The sequence below is a fragment of the Cotesia glomerata genome, linkage group LG6 (genome assembly GCF_020080835.1).
Source record: "Cotesia glomerata isolate CgM1 linkage group LG6, MPM_Cglom_v2.3, whole genome shotgun sequence".
NCBI classification, from domain to species: Eukaryota; Metazoa; Arthropoda; class Insecta; order Hymenoptera; family Braconidae; genus Cotesia; species Cotesia glomerata.
The window spans coordinates 17084273-17102341 of record NC_058163.1 but is presented as its reverse complement, the minus strand read 5'-3'; the positions used below and the strand labels follow the sequence as shown (position 1 = coordinate 17102341).

General features: G+C 31.2%; 2 protein-coding genes across 4 annotated transcripts in view; one reads left to right on the top strand and one right to left on the bottom strand.

Annotated features, from left to right (window-relative positions):
• The window catches only part of LOC123267761, a gene marked incomplete in the record, with an annotated part of 391343 nt that overhangs the window by 35088 nt on the left and 338186 nt on the right, over window positions 1-18069 (bottom strand).
• The window catches only part of LOC123267768 (cobalamin trafficking protein CblD), a 51890-nt gene that overhangs the window by 25836 nt on the left and 7985 nt on the right, over window positions 1-18069 (top strand). The window contains exon 4 of one of the 3 annotated variants that reach the window (XM_044732608.1): window positions 10458-10585. The exons of the other annotated variants lie outside the window; for them this stretch is intronic. Within the exon in view, the coding sequence (XP_044588543.1) occupies window positions 10458-10570 (113 nt within the window). The 3' untranslated portion in view covers window positions 10571-10585. Of the gene's footprint in view, window positions 1-10457; window positions 10586-18069 lie in introns of those variants that run through there. 3 annotated transcript variants of the gene reach the window in all.

Genomic DNA, 18069 nt, shown 5'->3' with positions numbered 1-18069 from the left:
AAAATAACGCGATATGCTGAAACAAGATGGTTGTCGCGTCATTCCGCGATTGATAAAATTTTAAAAAATTGGGATACACTGATGGCTGAACAGTCTTTCAGATGAACTTCTTGAAATTTTAAAATGCCATTGATGCTTTTTGCATTTCACACTAGATTTTTCAATAAACGCTTTTTTTCAAAATGAAAAAAACTTTAGTTCACTGCTTGCAGCCTTATTCAAAAATGATGCTTCTGGAGACTCTACAGAAATTTTTGAAACCTGCTGTGTTGCAGCCAGAAATATTCGATGCATATGCTCGTGAAATCAAATTCGAAAATGGCGCAAATCAGCTTGATTTATCCGAAATTGATGTTGGTCATGATTGTAACGAATATTTAAAAAATAAACTTTCTGAAGGGACTCCACAAGCGGAAATCGACACATTCCGTCAAAAATGCCTTCAGTTCTACGTTACTGCGGCACAGCAAATCGTCAAAAGACTTCCGTTCGATGACCCGTTTTTAAAAAGTTTGACGGTATTCGAGAGATATCCCGCGTTATTTTATTCGGATCGCAGCAAGACACTCGCTTTCGTGATTAACGTTTGTCGCCATTTGCGTGTTACCGACGAAGAAAGTGTTACTCGCGAGTGGCAATCCTTACATCACGAAAATGACCTTCAGAAGGAAGAATGGGGCAAATTGTCATTTGATGAAATGTGGATGGCAATTTGCTCTGTTACCGATTCTGATGGTGGTTTTCGGTACGATAGTTTGCGTTTATTGCTGGGTATAGTGAGGGCATTACCTCATTCAAATGCTGCGGCTGAAAGAGCGTTCTCACTCATCCCAGACGTAAAAAAAAAAAAAGGAATGGTCTTGACGCGAGTACACTCAATTCACTTTGCGTCGTGAAAACAGCTATGAGGACTAGGGGGGACAGTGCGACCACTGCAAATATAGATAGGGAACATCTTTCGAAAATGGACGCGAATAATTTATATAATAAGGAAGACACAAAATCAAAAGAAAAACTTCGCTTGCAAGCTTACAACCCAGATGAAAACTGGGACGTTTACGAATTTATCGAATAGGTTAAATGTAGAATTAATTTTTTTCTAAAATATTTATTCAATATTTTGGCTGTGATTAGAATATATTTTTATACCAAATGGTTAGCTTTAATTATTTATGTGCAATCTTTAAGATACTTGGATTTGAAGGTTTCTTTTGATTTTTTCGTGGATTAGACCTACTGGGGATACCACGTTAAAAAAAGTGCGTACCATTTTATCTTACCCCATGGGTAACGTGGAAAGAGATAAAAAAAAAAATTATAAAAATGAAAAAAAAAAAAAAATGAAACAAAATTTTTGTTTGAAAAAAAAAAAAAACATTGCTGAGTTCTCGAAGCCGGTACTTTAGGCACCCGAGCCAAAAGATTTACCGCGCGCCTATCAAGGCAGCTTATTGAGAATGAGTAGTAACTTATATTTAAATTGCGTTTAGGAATTTCAAGTTATCATTAACTATTAACCATAATATTAACAATAATAATAATGATAATGATAACAATAATAATAATAATACTAAGAATAACAATAAAACAATAATTACAATTTTAATAATAAATTTTATACGTTTGCTTGTGTAAAAATTTAATTATAAGCAAAAAAAAAAATTAACAAGTAATAACAGTAATTTGTATTAAAAAAACAAAATAAAAAATATTTTTGTTTAAAAAAAAATAAAAAAAAAAAAATTGCCGAGTTCTCGAACCCGGTACTTTAGGCACCCGAGCCAAAAAATTTGCCGCGCGCCTATCAAGGCATCTTACAAGGACACAGTGGTAATTTATATTTAACTTGCATTTAGGAATTCCGAGTAAGCATTAAACGTAATAACAATTATTAATGATAAATAATAATAATAATAATAATAATTATTATTATTATTATTATAATTTATAATTTATAAAAGAAGAACCTGAAAACATAAAAAATTTGACGCATGACGTCACACGCGAGGATCCTCGCGCTGACTTCATTTTTTTCCAAGCCTCACTTTTGGCTTGCCGACTCACGAACGTGCTCAGCTTCCATGTATTGGAGTAAATGCTGGCGGTTTGGTGGTGGAACTTTGGCGCGCGAGGGGCAACGGACTTCGGTCGCTCTCGGCTCCTTCCGCTGCTCTAAGCCAGCGACAAGCGTCAGCATGAAATTGCACCTTAAGACTTTGATTAGCTGACTTTTTCGATGAAAGCAAACCCAAACAATTTTAGCTCTTTTAAGTATTGACTGTTGTTACTAAATAAAATTTAATTAGAAGAAAATATGAATAATTTTAAAAAATTCACATGTAAAGTTGTTTGATAGTTAATTCTTAAGATTTTATAATAAAAAAAATCTTAACATTTTTTGTAATTAAAAAAATGTTTAATTCAAAATTTGTACCTTTCCCGCGAAAATTAAATCCCGCGAAAATTAAATGTTCCTAAAATTGTAATATTAATAAATTAATCTTTATTTTTCGTACAATATCTAGTTGCATTAATAAAATTTTATATAAATAAGCCGCATATACTCTTTGGTTAAGATTAATAAACTAAATTATCAATCAAAATCTTTATATTTCATATAATCGTAGAAAAAAACTTGATAATTTTTGTAACTCAAAAAATTGATCATTTAATTTCAATACTGTTTTGTTGGAAATTAAAAGTGAATAAATAACAAAATAATTGCAGACAAGATACTTTAGTTCATTAACATTTGTGAGAGTCTCTAAGATTTTAGTTTACTTCATCTATTCTACAGTACCAACTTTAATATTACGTTGGCTGCATTTTTCTTTTCATGGAAAACTATTTCCATTAAGCTATACTTTACGTAAAAATAATTCCAACGCACCCCGGCATGTGTAAATCCAGGATGTGAAATATCTTTGGGTGCGTTCGCGTTGGATGCATTAAGCGCTTACAGCACCACACCTATAACACGTTATACAGCGACATATATATATTTATAATATACACACGTGCTCACAGCGCATAAGCTTCCGTCGCGTATCCACCTTTTTTTTTAACTATAGTTTCATACTTTTCTATCATCGGGAGGTTATGTTCCCCATAAGAAAAAAGTTAAAATCTAAAAATCTGGGTCGCTATAGTTTGTGCCAGTGAATTTTATGAATTTTAAATAGAATTCATATTTATCACTAACTATAATTAGTTAATATTGATAATATAAGATGTAACGTATTATCATAAAGTATTCTTGAAGGAAAAAAAGGTCTGTAAAATTAATAAAATTATGCAACCTCAAAATACCGTTCTGCTTACAGTAAATATACTCGGTAGTCTAGCGCTCCGTTTGAACGGGACTTGGCGCCAGATTCTACCGAATCTGTGGATTTATACATTTTACAATAACGGCGATTAATTAAACAAAACCCATACATACACGGCGCTTACTAATATCATTACCGAATTCGGTAATATCATACTCCCGTTGCTTACAAAAACGCGTCGCTAATTCCCTTCCGTCGGCCCTCTGGTGCGCGATCCCTGACTTCGCCTTACTTCGCGATTCCCAAGGGGAGAGTGAATAAAATCCACCTCGCCCCACCTAATCGGCTGTGGTTGCCACCTTTTGGCTGAAGGCCTCCAGGTGGAGAGTCGCCTTTTCTCGTAGGAGATCAAGTTCACTTACCTGTGGTAGTCCGCATCAGGTAGAGTGGACCCTCTTCTAATTCCTCGGCCAGAAGTCTCTAGACGAGAAATTAACCCCAGAGAAAGGTTGCTCAACGGCGGATATTTTTCGGGCTTTATCAACCCGAAAATTATTACTAACAGCGAAAATTATTGGCGAATTATCGCCACCTATCGCTCGCCGTCGAACTTCGGGAAATCCCCGAAAGTTTCTAAGTTTTTATTTAAATTTCCGAAATTAAATATTAAATTTATTCAATCAAATTAACAGATTTCATAAATTCAAATCAAAATACATTTCCATACAAATTCATTCACGACACTTAGAAAATAATCTTCATACAAAATAAATAATTTTCGTAAAATTATTTTGCTATACTAAATAGTCGCTGGGACTTAAAAATTAATTATTAATTGGATATTTCGAATTTATTCGAAATATTTTAATCAATTATTAATTTCAGATGAAGTCAATTTTTGTTCTTTGGTTTGAAAAGAACAAAAATTATCACGACGCGGGTTCGCTTATATTAGCTCGGCGATTTTTACTGTGAGCGAACAAGCGACGCCATCTATCGCGGTGATGGCGAACTAACAAATTCCCTTTTTACTTTTCAACGTCGTTTCCAATGATTATTAATAATTAATTAATAACAAATAAAAATAATAATAATCAATAATAATTAATAATTAACAAAATAATTCAACTCATAAACAAAACTAAAACTAAATGCATAAATGCCGTAGCCCGGGCCGTCGACGCGGTCGCGGTCGCAAATTTTGATAAACCTACTTTATCAAATGGGTATTTTTGTTGAAACGATTGGTAAATTTCGGTTAAGTTACCCAATACTAACCGTTTTTGCTTTTGCACTCGTTGACCATTTTCAATAACAGATTTGTATTCTTTTTTGCCGGGTAATTCTTGACTGACATTTTGACTTCTAAAAAACTCTTGAACTCTATCTTCAGCAGCTTTCAGTAAAGAGTGGCCTTTGTTTTCATCAGGAATAAATAAAATACCATCTTGTTGTACTTTTTCTTTTACCTTTTTTATCATGTACGTTGATGCACCAAAAATACAATTTTTTCTGTTGACCAACTTGATGGTAGTACAGATAATATTTGCATTTTTTCTTTCGATTTGCTTGTACTATCAAATTTTTTTTTCAATTCAAGTATTATTTTTTTTCCAGTAATTTCTGAATCATCGTCAATGACTGAAGTTTTATAGTCAATCGTGTACAATGTATCATCCATAACATGTTCGAAGCATGAATGTAACTTAGATTTTATCTCACAATATTTAAGTTGGGCGTAAGTTCTTGATCGATCTAAATCCTTTCTTTTTATTGGAGATAAACTGAACAAATTTGAAATAGCATTAAGACGATCTATTGTTGGGCTTCAAATTCGATTTCATGATGGTTTTTTAGTTCATCATGAATTTTTTTTGTATATGAAATACACAATTTACTTCTCGGTGAAATAAAAGGTACGATGCTTTTAGATCGATTATAGAATTCAAAACTAACTACTTTTAATGATTTAAGTATTTTAACAACATGAATTTTATACGGATCAGCACAAAATTTCTGATTATAAATGTAATCGACATGGAATTGTTTGTTGTGGTCACTGCAAATAGAATTAACAACTGTTCCACTTCTCGCACTCAAAGAAATTCGATATGCATCGGAAAAATCATGACAATCAATTAATTTTCCTTCAGAGCATTTTTCATTTCGAAATAAACCAATTGAACACTTATCTTTTTTCATTATTGACTTTGTAACAAGACACAAAATTTAAAACGTTGTAAGATAAACAATATTATTCACAGCAGTACTTAGAAATTGTTGTCACTTTTTACTGTAGTAAACAATAAATTAGCTGATCTTTAGAAGAATCTTTTCATGGAAAAGAGAGACCGCTAGTGAAATCTTACATGGTAATTATGAAGTAGAAAAAACTTTATGAGTAAATTAAATAATTATTTAACTTAAGATCATCTGAAGTTTAAAAAAAAAATTATTTTCTTTATCTTTTCTATATCTTCTAAGAAAAAAAAACACCCTCTTGAAAATTTCAGGATATTTTAAGATTAGTAAGAGGTACTCTGTAAAAAAAAATGAGCTAAAAATTTTATAGCGGGCTTTGATTTTTAAGATTTTAAAAATTTCAAAATTTTCCCACTTTTTGATTTTTCAAAAATTTTACCCAAAAAAAATTTTTACTTATAGTCCTATCCCCTTTAAAATGAACTTAGTCCCATGTCTGTAACTATAATAGTTTTCGAGATATTACAAAAACAAAATTGAAAAACTGGAAAAATTGCGAAATTTTGAATTTTGCATAACTTTTCGAAAAAAATTTTTAAAATTTTTTCCTTTGGCACAACTTTGTTTTATGATAAAAACAAACTTGTGACCAAATTTCATCCAAGTCGGAAGGGGTCGATTCCAACTATTGGTCGATTTGACATGGAATGATCCATGTATATTATAATGGTCTTTTCACCGGCACTGGCGTCGACAGGGCCGGAGAGCACCACCTAAAATGGCTTACCTAGGTTTCGAAGGTAGTTTGGCGCCAGGAATTTACCGTTCCACGATTCGAAGTCGTTGTCGTTTGTCGTCGGGCGGTGGGTCAATGACGAAGAGATTTAAAATTCGAATGAACGGCGAAACGTAAAATGCTTAAATCTAAGTAAGCTCGGAAAAAAGAAAAACAAAAAATCAGTAATCGCCGAATGTCCAGTCAACAATTTATTTTAACAGTCACCAAGAATTATTAATAATTTTCCAAAAATTACTATAATAACAGTTAATTCTTCGCCGAATGAACGAACAATAATAACTAAAAGAAACAACAATAATATTGATACGTCAGTTGCTCGCAGATAATAATTTAAATGACTTATAATTAATACTACGATGACGTAAGCAATTAATCGATCTTCAAATTAATTAATCATAACGAAAAATTAAATTCGGTCCGTCAATGGCGCGCAAAATTCCCAATTTAACTTATAATTGATAATACAAGGTAATAAACAATTAGTTTTGCTCAAATTAATTAATAATTAAGTAAAGAATTAAATTCGGTCCGTCAACGGCTCGTAAAAATCCCGAATTAATTTATAATTACTTATACGATAAAATAAACAATTAATTTTGCTGAAATTAATTAATAATAAAAACAAAATAATAAAACTCAATTCGGTCCGTCGGTGGATCGCAAATGCTTAATAGTAATTATACTTCATAATACAATAATTAATCTTTTATTAATTTTATCAACCGTGATTTTTATTATAATTCTTCTAACCCGTTATCACCTATTCGGTCATTTTCATGCTAGTATAAATCTAATTTCAAGTGGATGGAAATTTCCATCTTCACTAACAATTTGAGACAATTCGTCTTCGGATAGTTAGGTCGATGGACAACCATCGAACTTGAACACTAGTTGATGGTGAATGCTAGTATCTGTTCGACTATATGTTAAGTATTAACGATGGAAAGCTACTGAGAATAAAGGGCAACTTTGAAAAATCCATGAAAAATTAACCAAGCCAGGAATCGAACCTGGATCTCCCCGATTACATGTCAGGATGCTTTACCAGTTAAGCTACCGGGTCATTCTCCACTTACTTTCTCTCAGTATACACTTAACTCTCAGTAGTTGTCAATACTACGCTACCTCCTCCCTTTAAACTCCATACTACGATAGAAACTGTAGTACTTCTGTTTCCATTTTCTAGGCGCTTTTATATTTTAAACTTTTATTAATTTTATCAATACAAATTCGGCGCGTTTTCGGTTATAAGTCTTACCTCGAGCTTCACACTCTGATCAGAAGGCCGCTTGGGGCGACACAGGCGCGTCGAATCTCCGCATTCCTTCAGCTTATCCAAAATAATTAATAATGATAGAGAAAAATAAAATAAAACAAATAGCCAAACTAGTCTTTTGACATGGGGAATTTTTCCCATGACACAATATATATATTTATACGATACAACGTGGCTTCTCGCGACGATAGCGTCTACAATTCGTAACGTATCTTAATGAAACTCAATATTAAGGTGTCCGTTATTTCCCAAGTTGATTTTTTTTCGCTGCCGCCTCCTGGATTTTTAGTTCTTGTCCTAAAAAAAAATATCTTACATAAATAAGCTCTTAATTACCAAATTAAACCGTGCCCGAATCGAGTTACATTTCCCATTTAAAAAACATGAGAATTTGGAGCTTTTTGGAATTAATTTTTTTCCTTCGAAAAAAATGCCACTACGACTATGATCGATGCATATTCTGATGGGAAATTTAATGCTTTACAAAAAAGTTATCTTATAATTTTTCGATAAAATCAATTCTTTAAAAGTTATTTGTGGTTTAAGTTGTGTATATATATAGTTATTATCATAGTTTTTCAGTCTTGCTATGAAGTTTCATGTGTTATAGTCATTTATTTCATCTATAAATGTTCCAAAAATTTTATTAAAAAGATTAACAGTTGCAGTAACGTTAACAATGCGATGTATCGAATGCATTCTCAATAATATTGCCGCTTATATGTATTTTTTCTGTCTCTATTCACATTTATTTGTTCATTTGTTAAGCAATTTTTAATCGCATTATTAGAGTGCCGATCAAATCAAATTTTACAAACCAGGTGTATTTTACCATGCACGATAGACGTCAAAAGCAATTTGTTCGTTGAAAATATATATTTTTCAAGACATTTTCGAGTTAGATCTTGTAACGCAACAAAATCTTTTGGATATTTGTTCATTCATACACGGATAAAAAATTTAACTTGACTTAAGATTAAGAATCTTGAACCAAGAACACCATTTCGAAGAAAATAACACTCTCGAGTCAAGAAGAAACATTTTTAAATCAAGAAAATTTTCTTGAACCAAGAAATATATCTTGATTCGAGAATTTTTCCTCTTGACTTCAGAAATTATTTTTCTGCAAAATGGTGTTCTTGGTTCAAAATTCTTGCTCTTGAGTCAAGTTAAATTTTTCACGAGTTTAGTATTTATTGATGTGTCATTTTGGTTTGTGGAACCTCTTGCAGTATCAGTTCCATTCCACGATTTAAATTATATCACGACTGTGTATCAATACAGGACGACTGATAAGAAAATTTCTAAGGCAGTATTGCACAAATTCAAAAACTATATGGTATTTAACGGGTAAGAAAACTGCTTTGGCTTTTTTTCATCCAAATATATCACTTCACGTAAAACGAAAAATGATTAAGGTAGTTGGGTCTTGCAAGGCATGTTTTAAGAAAACTATCCCTGATAGCCAGCGCTTTCTCAGTAAGTGTTGACTTCCAGCAGTTACGGTTAATTTATACATCAAGTTGGCAGTAATTCTTCACTCAACAACAGTTGTAAGCAAATTGATGGAAATCTACGGCCGCAACTTGAATACAAGTTAACAATCAAACTTGTAGTTAAATTTCCGTTCAACCTTACAACAATTTGACGGAAATACTTGTACAGCAAGTTTTGACGTCTATTTGCAGAGTAAGTTATAGGTAACTAATAGGTAATCGCTCGCTTTGCCAACTCTTTCCGTCAAGTTTGCTTCAAATTGCGGACGTAGATTGACAGTAAGTTATAGGTAAGGTGGCTATCAGGGATGAAATTTTTTTTTGAAAGATAAATATCTTAATAATTCACCAAAATTTCAAATCAATTCACCACACCGTTTTTTGAGTAATTAATTTTCGAAATTGCGTAATTTATACGCAGAGTGCAGAATGCAATTTCGATAATTGATTATTCAAAAACGGTGTGGTAAATTGGTCTGAAATTTTGGTGGTGAATTATATATATATTTGAAAAATTTCATAATTTTCTTGGATATGCCTTGCAGGATCCAACTACCTTGAAGCATTAAAATGTGATGAAAATTTCGATTTTAATTCCTCCTAAACGCTATATAGTTAATTTAGATAATGAAATTTACAAAAAAAAAAATATTGATTTTCTTATTAAATAAATTAATTTTCATTAATTCAAATTAAATTTTTTGTTCGATTCAACGTAAATAAAAATTTCCTCGAGATTAACTTTGAGAAATGGGCTACCAATAACAATTGTTTGGAAAGATTAGATATCGTTACTAATTTCCAATGGTAACGATGTAGCCGAAAGAGCGCTTCGATTAATTCAAGAATACATCGATATTTTAACTCATGAAAAAGAACAAAAAACAATATTTAGTGCAAATTATTCCTAAAAACAAAAATACTTATCATAAATCATAATGCGACTAAAAATTGCTTAACAAATAAATGTGAATAGAGACAGAAAAAATACATATAAGCGGCAATATTATTGAGAATGCATTTGATACATCGCATTGTTAACGTTACTGTAACTGTTAATCTTTTTAATAAAATTTTTGGAACATTTATAGATGAAATAAATGACTATAATACATGAAACTTCATAGCAAGACTGAAAAACTATGATAATAACTATATATATACACAACTTAAACCACAAATAACTTTTAAAGAATTGATTTTATCGAAAAATTATAAGAACTTTTTTGTAAAGCATTAAATTTCCCATCAGAATATGCATCGATCATAGTCGTAGTGGCATTTTTTTCGAAGGAAAAAAATTAATTCCAAAAAGCTCCAAATTCTCATGTTTTTTAAATGGGAAATGTAACTCGATTCGGGCACGGTTTAATTTGGTAATTAAGAGCTTATTTATGTAAGATATTTTTTTTTAGGTCAAGAACTAAAAATCCAGGGGGCGGCAGCGAAAAAAAAATCAACTTGGGAAATAACGGACACCCTACTCAACATACTTAAATTTTGGATGGTTACGAAGATCAAGTTATAAAAACAACGAAATAAGAGATGACGGAATCGGTTAAGTCATTCAGTAGGATAGGTTGTTTATTTTCGAGAAAAATAACACAGTTTGTATATAAAAACGAAACCAATATAACAATCTTTTATAAATCGACAAAAAAGAAACAAAAATATTTATTTAAGAAGCTAATATTAATTTATAACCTGGTCTTGTAAAGTGTATGATTTTACTTTTATAGGTTAAATGTTGGTAAAAAAAAAAAAACTTACCGTTTAAAGAAGAGTGAGCAAAATAAGAATCAAAACATTGACTTATGGTCGGACTTATTTCGAACTTGGGGGCTCAAAGTCGGGTCTAAATTTCGACTCCGGTAAAGTAACACAGCTTTGTACTTGAAGTAACATAGTTCTGTGTTAAAATAACACAGCTGTAAGTTAGAAGTAATACATCTTTGTGTTAATGTAATATTGAAAAAGTGTTAAGTATCGAAAAACATTTTTTTGTATCGAAAAACGGATCGATCGAACAACACCAACGATTGTGTTAAATCAACACACCTAAATGTTAAAATTTAACACTAAAACTTTATATTTTACGCAATGAAGAAAAATTTTTACTGTGCAAGTAAATTTTTAAAGAAACATTCTGAGGTTTAACATATTATTTAACAATTTAGCTCCTCTCAATTACGAGTGTTAGAAGAAGAAAATATGTAAATGATTCTGATTATACGATCGATGATTTTTATTCTGTTTCTGGTTGTTGTGTTGTCTCATGTTTGTTGTGTGTGTTTATTCGACAGTAGACCAATACATAAGCTTGTTACCGTGTTGTGCCTTTTCATAACGGATTTTGTGTGTTTTTATTCGACAGTCGACCAACACATAAACTTGTTACCGTGTTGTGCCCTACAGTAAAACAACTGATAAGACAACTCATAAGACACGATTAAAACTAATAGCAATAACAGATGTACCCGAGTCAGAATAATGAACCTATATGAGCCTACATGAACCTACATGAGCCTACAGAATAATTTTCAATTGTTTTGATCGATATTATTCAATTTATAAATTGAATTTTTAAGTTTTTTTATCAATAAATTTTTAGTTACTATTTAAATTTATTTGTATTATACTATTTAATATTGCTATAAGTATATTTTGCGAGGTTATATTGATCAATCAAAACATTTAAAGATAAAAATATCGATCAAAACAATTAAAAATTGTCCTGTAGGCTCATGTAGGTTCATGTAGGCTTATGTAGGTTCATTATTCTGACTCGGGTAGAATAAAATAATAATTTATTTCTTTTCAAATGGGGGGCTTCGCCCCCCAACCTCCACCGGGGCGTCGCCCGGACCCCGCTGACCCTCACAGCGGGGTCATATTAAGACCATCATTTTAGGGATCAATTGACGCTGGTATCACTTGACGTTAGGATCAGTTGACATTGGGATCTATTGACGCTGGGATCAATTCGCCGGAACCATTTATCGTGGTATTAAATGTCTGGGATCAGTTATCGGCACCCCCTGCTTCTGAACTTTTTGTCCTTTTATCGTCATTTATATTTAATTAATTCATCTTTGTTCTGTTGTAGCTTAGTTTCGAAAACACCTGACACTTATACGATTATTCGAAATTACAACTGAATTGACGGCCTTTAAAAAATAAAAACACTGATTACTCACAATCAAGATTTAGCTTGACAGTAAAGAAGATAGTATACTTGTAGAAAATAAAAAAAGCCAAAACTTTAAATTGAAATAAGATGAACTGACCATAAAACTATTGTTTGTGCAATAATTAAATGTTATTAACTTCAATAATCACGCGTAGAAAAATCCAGAAAACAATCCGTGAAAGGTTTTTTCGATTTCCAAATGGCTTTTGAAAATCTGCCGACTTGAATGAGATTTTATATCTTGATTGTCAATCCGCTTCAAATGTTTGATGTTGTTTTCATGTCAGTAACGATTTTTTTCTGTGGGTTAGACGGATTTTATTTCACGAACTTTTTTCAGCAATCTAATTTAAATTAAATTGTGGTATCCAAATGTAAAATCTACCCATCCATTCTGAATAATCTAGAATGACATTTTTTTGTTTATTTTAAATTCGATAGAGATAAAGACCTAAAAATGTTATAACTAAGTATTTCAATATTATCTACATATTCTCTAAAATTATCGAAATATCTAGATAGACTAATTTTACTATTTTCATCTAATTGTGACTTTTACTTTGTAAATTATTAATAACTTAGGAAAAAAATCTGAAAAAAAATTAACCTTGCAGACCGTCCTTGGAACTTCCCACTGTGTTCGAGTTCTAAACGCTCGGAAAATTTTCTATTAAAAAATTTCGAGCTCCTAAGGTAAAGTACCCAGTAGTTGAACAGGTTTCAAAGTAAAACTTATTTGGCCCTACTTTTAATATATAAAGATGTAATTATTAGTTCTAATTAGTGATTTTCATGAAAATATAAACAATTTTGAATTAATTGAAGCGCAAAATAACGCAGATAATTGATTATTTATATTTTGATAACGTTTTTAAAATAGGCTATAAAAGGAGTAGTAGTTGAACAATCAATTCTGACAAGCCGCAGTACTTGAACACTCCGGGAGCAGTAGTTGAACTAATAAAATATATGGCAATAGGAACAGCAAAAATTTCCAACATTTTATTGAAATATCCATAGATTCATAACATATTATTGAATAATATTAAAAATAATACTGTGAATATTTAATATGTTCATTTAAAAATCAAAAATATTCCCGGGAAAAAATGAATTTGCCTAATCATATATATTTATATATGATTATATATTGAATATATAGAATTATATATGATTATATCTAAATTTTTATATACAATATATATAATCATATATAGACTAATATATTATATGTATATTTTATATAAGTCTATATACAATCGTGGACATTAATTTAAGTATGTTTTGAAATTTACTAAAAAATAGCCGTTTGTAAACTGGAACGTTTGTAAACTAAAAATTTTTAAAACTGAAAATGATGCCGTTTATAAAATGAAGCGATCATTAAAAAAGACAATATTAAATAATTATTAGTAAAAATGATGCAAAATGTAAACTTGTAACAACCTTAAAATGTTATAAAATAAAATTCAACCAACCAAAAAAAAGATAAACATTAAAAAATTCAATAGTAAATCGAGCGAATTTAAAAAATTGTCATTGATAGAATGATATATTTTTAAATACGGCTAAGTAAAAAGAAAGTATTTAAAAAAAAACTGAAATAAAAAAAATAAACAATTGCATATCTTGACATAAGAATAAAAATTATTTTAAAATAAAGTATTTACGTCATGTTGACATTTGTTAAAATTGGTGCATCGTGAATTTTGCCAATTCAAAACTTAGCCACGCAAATTCAGCCAATAGTAAACTTTGCGATTCATGAAATAAGTGAATGCTAAATTTTGTTAACAATTAAAATAGCCGTTTGTAAACTCAGCGATTTATAAAAGTAGCAGATTCTTATTTTTAACGCTTATTAATTTATCTATTATATATTTATTTATGATATTTCTTAAGCTATAAGATTTAGAGACAAAAGCCTTTTCTCAACTACAGGTCAGTCAAGAATTGATTTTCCGAAATTTTACTCACGGAGAATATTACGGAGCCGATAATGATAAAAAAAATTTTTGTAAGGAGTAATTCACCCTTATGGCCCCCGGTAACCATAAGGACGTATAATAAAAATCCTATTTTTTTTCTAATTCCAAAAAAAATTTTAGTTTGGAGAAAATCCTATTTTTTTTTCTAAGTCCAAAAATAATTTTAGTTTGGAGAAAAAAAATAAGATTTCTATTATACGCCCTTATGGTTACCAAGTGCCATAAGGGTGTATAATTTTTATACGCTCTTACGATATCTATAACGCGATATGTACATAACTAAATAAAAATAAAATCCTTTATTATACATTACACAAGCCTCCATGAATTACTTCTTACAAGAATTTTTTTATCATTATCGGCTCCGTAATATTCTCTGTGAGTGAAATTTCGGAAAATCTGTTCTTGGCTGACTTGTAGTTGAGAAAAGGCTTTTATCTCTAAATTTTATAGCTTAAGAAATACTAATTATAGCTTCAGAAATATCATAAATAAATATATAATAGATAAATTAATAAGCGTTAAAAATAAGAATCTGCTACTTTTATAAACCGCTGAGTTTACAAACGGATATTTTAATTGTTAACAAAATTTAGCATTCACTTATTTCATGAATCGCAAAGTTTACTATTGGCTGAATTAGCGTGGCTAAGTTTTGAATTGGAAAATTCACGATGCACCAATTTTAACAAATTTCAACATTACGTAAATACTTTATTTTAAAACTAGCTGTTACCCGCCCGCTCCGCTGGGCATTTCATAGAATTGTATTTTTAGAGATCTAGACTTGAAATTTAATGGGAGTATTGTTTAGATTTGTACAGATTTCAAATTTCATCAGATTGGCCCGTACCTTTTATCCCTGTGATTATTCTAGCTAATATTCATTGTAAATTTTAATGTGCAATCACTATGACATTCCAGTGGTTTTTTTCCAAAAATGAATAATGACTGAAACAAAGAAAAAAATTTGAAATGATCATTGAAAGTTTCAGTTAAAGTAATTGCGCGTCTCATAAGTGAAGTTGAAATTTGGCTAGCTTAAAGCGTGACGAATTTTGCCGTTAATTTAAATTTCCTCCGTGACATCAATTTTTCATAGAAACTTATTTGTACATGTTTTTAACGAATTCTCTTAGAATAAATAGCTAAATTCCTTTTTCACATCTCAAGTGCTTAGAAAATGCATTCATTTCAATCTGTTACGTTCCCGCGATCCGGTAATAAGAACAATTCATGGGTTATGTGATCAGCAAAAATAAAATGTATGTAAAATTCTTAGTCCGTTGAGTGAATAGCTACATGTAAAGTTAAATTTTGGAAACCTTTCAATGACTTTTTTTGCCGCTGCCAAAGAGACGATTGTTGTGAGAAAATATAATTATTAAAAAAGGAAAATATTTAAATCCGTTGGCCTTGGAGGCCATTCCCGTAAGTTCCTGTTTCTCTTGAGATTCTATCAAATTCTATATCTGTAGGAACTGTATACACACTCTTATATGGGAGAGGAATTTCATAAGATCCTATTCGAGAAAATTTCTACATTATAAACAAAAGGTTTCAACAAAACTTCAAGTCCATAGAAACTTTTGTTTGGAAATGAGAGATTTTCATTGTTAACACCCCCGCAATCCCTTCTAGGGTTAGAATTCGAGAAAATCCATTCTTAGCTGAACTTGACATCATACACGAAGATTCTCACCAAATTTAGAGTCTGTAGAAGTTACAGTTTGGAAATTAAAATTTTAGATTTTAGCACCCATCCCCGCAATTCCTATCGGAAATAGTCTTTATTGAAGTTCATTGTGAGATGATCTCTACATGAGAAATAAAAGATTTTTACCAAATTTAGAGTTTTTAGAAGCTATATTTTGGAAATTAAGATTTTTTATTGTTAACACCCACCCCCGCGATCCTTATTGGAGGTAATTCGTTGTAAAGTCCGTTCTTAAATAATTTCTATATTATATGTAGAAGACTCTTACTAAATTTGGGGTCTGTAGGAGCTATAGCTTGGAAAATAAAAATTTTATTTGTTAACAACTACCCCCACAAACCCCTGTGAGGTGAACCATCGTGAAATTCGTTCGTATATTATTTCTACATCTCTTACAGAAAATTCTTACCCAATTTGGAATATATGGGAGCTGTAGTTTACAAACGGGAATTTTTTATTGTTAACGCCCCCGCAATTCTCTTTGAGGTAGAATATCGTAGAATTCGTTCATAAATTATTTTTCCATCACTTACAGAAAGTTCCTACAAAATTTGGAGTCTGTAAGAGCTACAACTTTAAAATTCAAAATTTTCATTGTTTATACCCATCCCCGCAACCCCTGTGGGGTGAGATATCGTAAAATTCGTTTATAGATTATTTCTATATCTCTTACAGAAGATTCCTAACAAATTTGGAGTCGATAGAAACTGTAGTTTAAGAACGGGAATTTTTCATTGTTAACGCCGTCGCAAACCCCTTTGGGGGAGGAATTTAATAAAATCCATTCTTAGCTGAACTTGACAGGAAAATTATACCGTAAGATTTCTACCAAATTTAGAGTCTATATAAGTTACAGTTTGGAAATTGAAATTGAAAATTCTAACACTCACCCCCGCAATCGCTATTGAAGGTAAAATTTATTGAAATCCTCATTTAGATCACTTCTACATCACACATAGAAGACTCTCACCGAATTTGGAATCTGTAGGAGCTATAGCTCGGAAATTTAAAATTGTAATTGTTAACACCCCGAAAACCATATTTTGAGTAGGTTATCATTAAATACGCTTTAAGATCATTTCTTTCTCAAATATAGCAGATTCTTACCAAATTTAGAGCCTATGGGAGCTTTAGCTTAGAAATTTAAAATTTTCATTGTTAGCACCCACCCCCGCAATCCATATTTGGAAGAGGTTGTTATAAAATCCACTATTAGATCATTTCTGGATCACATATAAATGATTCCTACCAAATTTGAAACCTATAGGAGCTATAGTTTAGAAATTTTTTATTTTCATTGTTAACCCCTACCCCGCAATCTTTATTGGGGATGAGTTATCATAAAATCCGCTCATAGATAATTTTTACATCACATATAGGAGATTCCTACTAAATTTGGAGTAGATAGGAGCTATAGTTTAAAAATGGGAATTTTCCATTGTCAACGCCCCCGCAACCCCCCTTGTGGGTGGAATTTCGTAAAATCCGTTCTTAGCTGACCTCTACTCGGCGAAAGGAATATTCCTACAAAATTTCAAATCTCTACGCCTTATGGTTCCAGAGATATCGCGATGAGTCAATATATAGGTGGAAATCTCATATATATATATATATATAGATTCTTTTCAAATTTGGAGCTTATAGGAGCTACAGCTCGAAAATTTAAAATTTTAATTGTTAAAATCCACCCCCGCACCCCCCTGTGGGGAGGGATATCGTAAAATTCGTTCATAAATTATTTTTATATTACTTACAGAAAATTCATACAAAATTATGAGTCTGTCGGAGCTGTAGCTCGGAAATTTAAAATTTTCATTGTTAACGCCCACCCCCGCAATCCATATTGGGGGTAGGCTGTCATTAAATCCGCTCTTGTATCATTTCTACATCCCGTAGAACAGATTCTTACCAAATTTGGAGCCTATAGGAGCTACAGCTCAGAAATTTAAAATTTTCATTGTTAAGACCCACCCCCGCACTTCTCTGTGGAGTGGGATATCGTAAAATTCGTTCATAAATTATTTTTACATCACTTACACAAAATTCATACAAAATTAGGAGTCTGTAGGAGCTAAAAGTCGAAAATTTTTAATTTTCATTGTTAACGTCCACCCCCGCAATCCATATTGGGA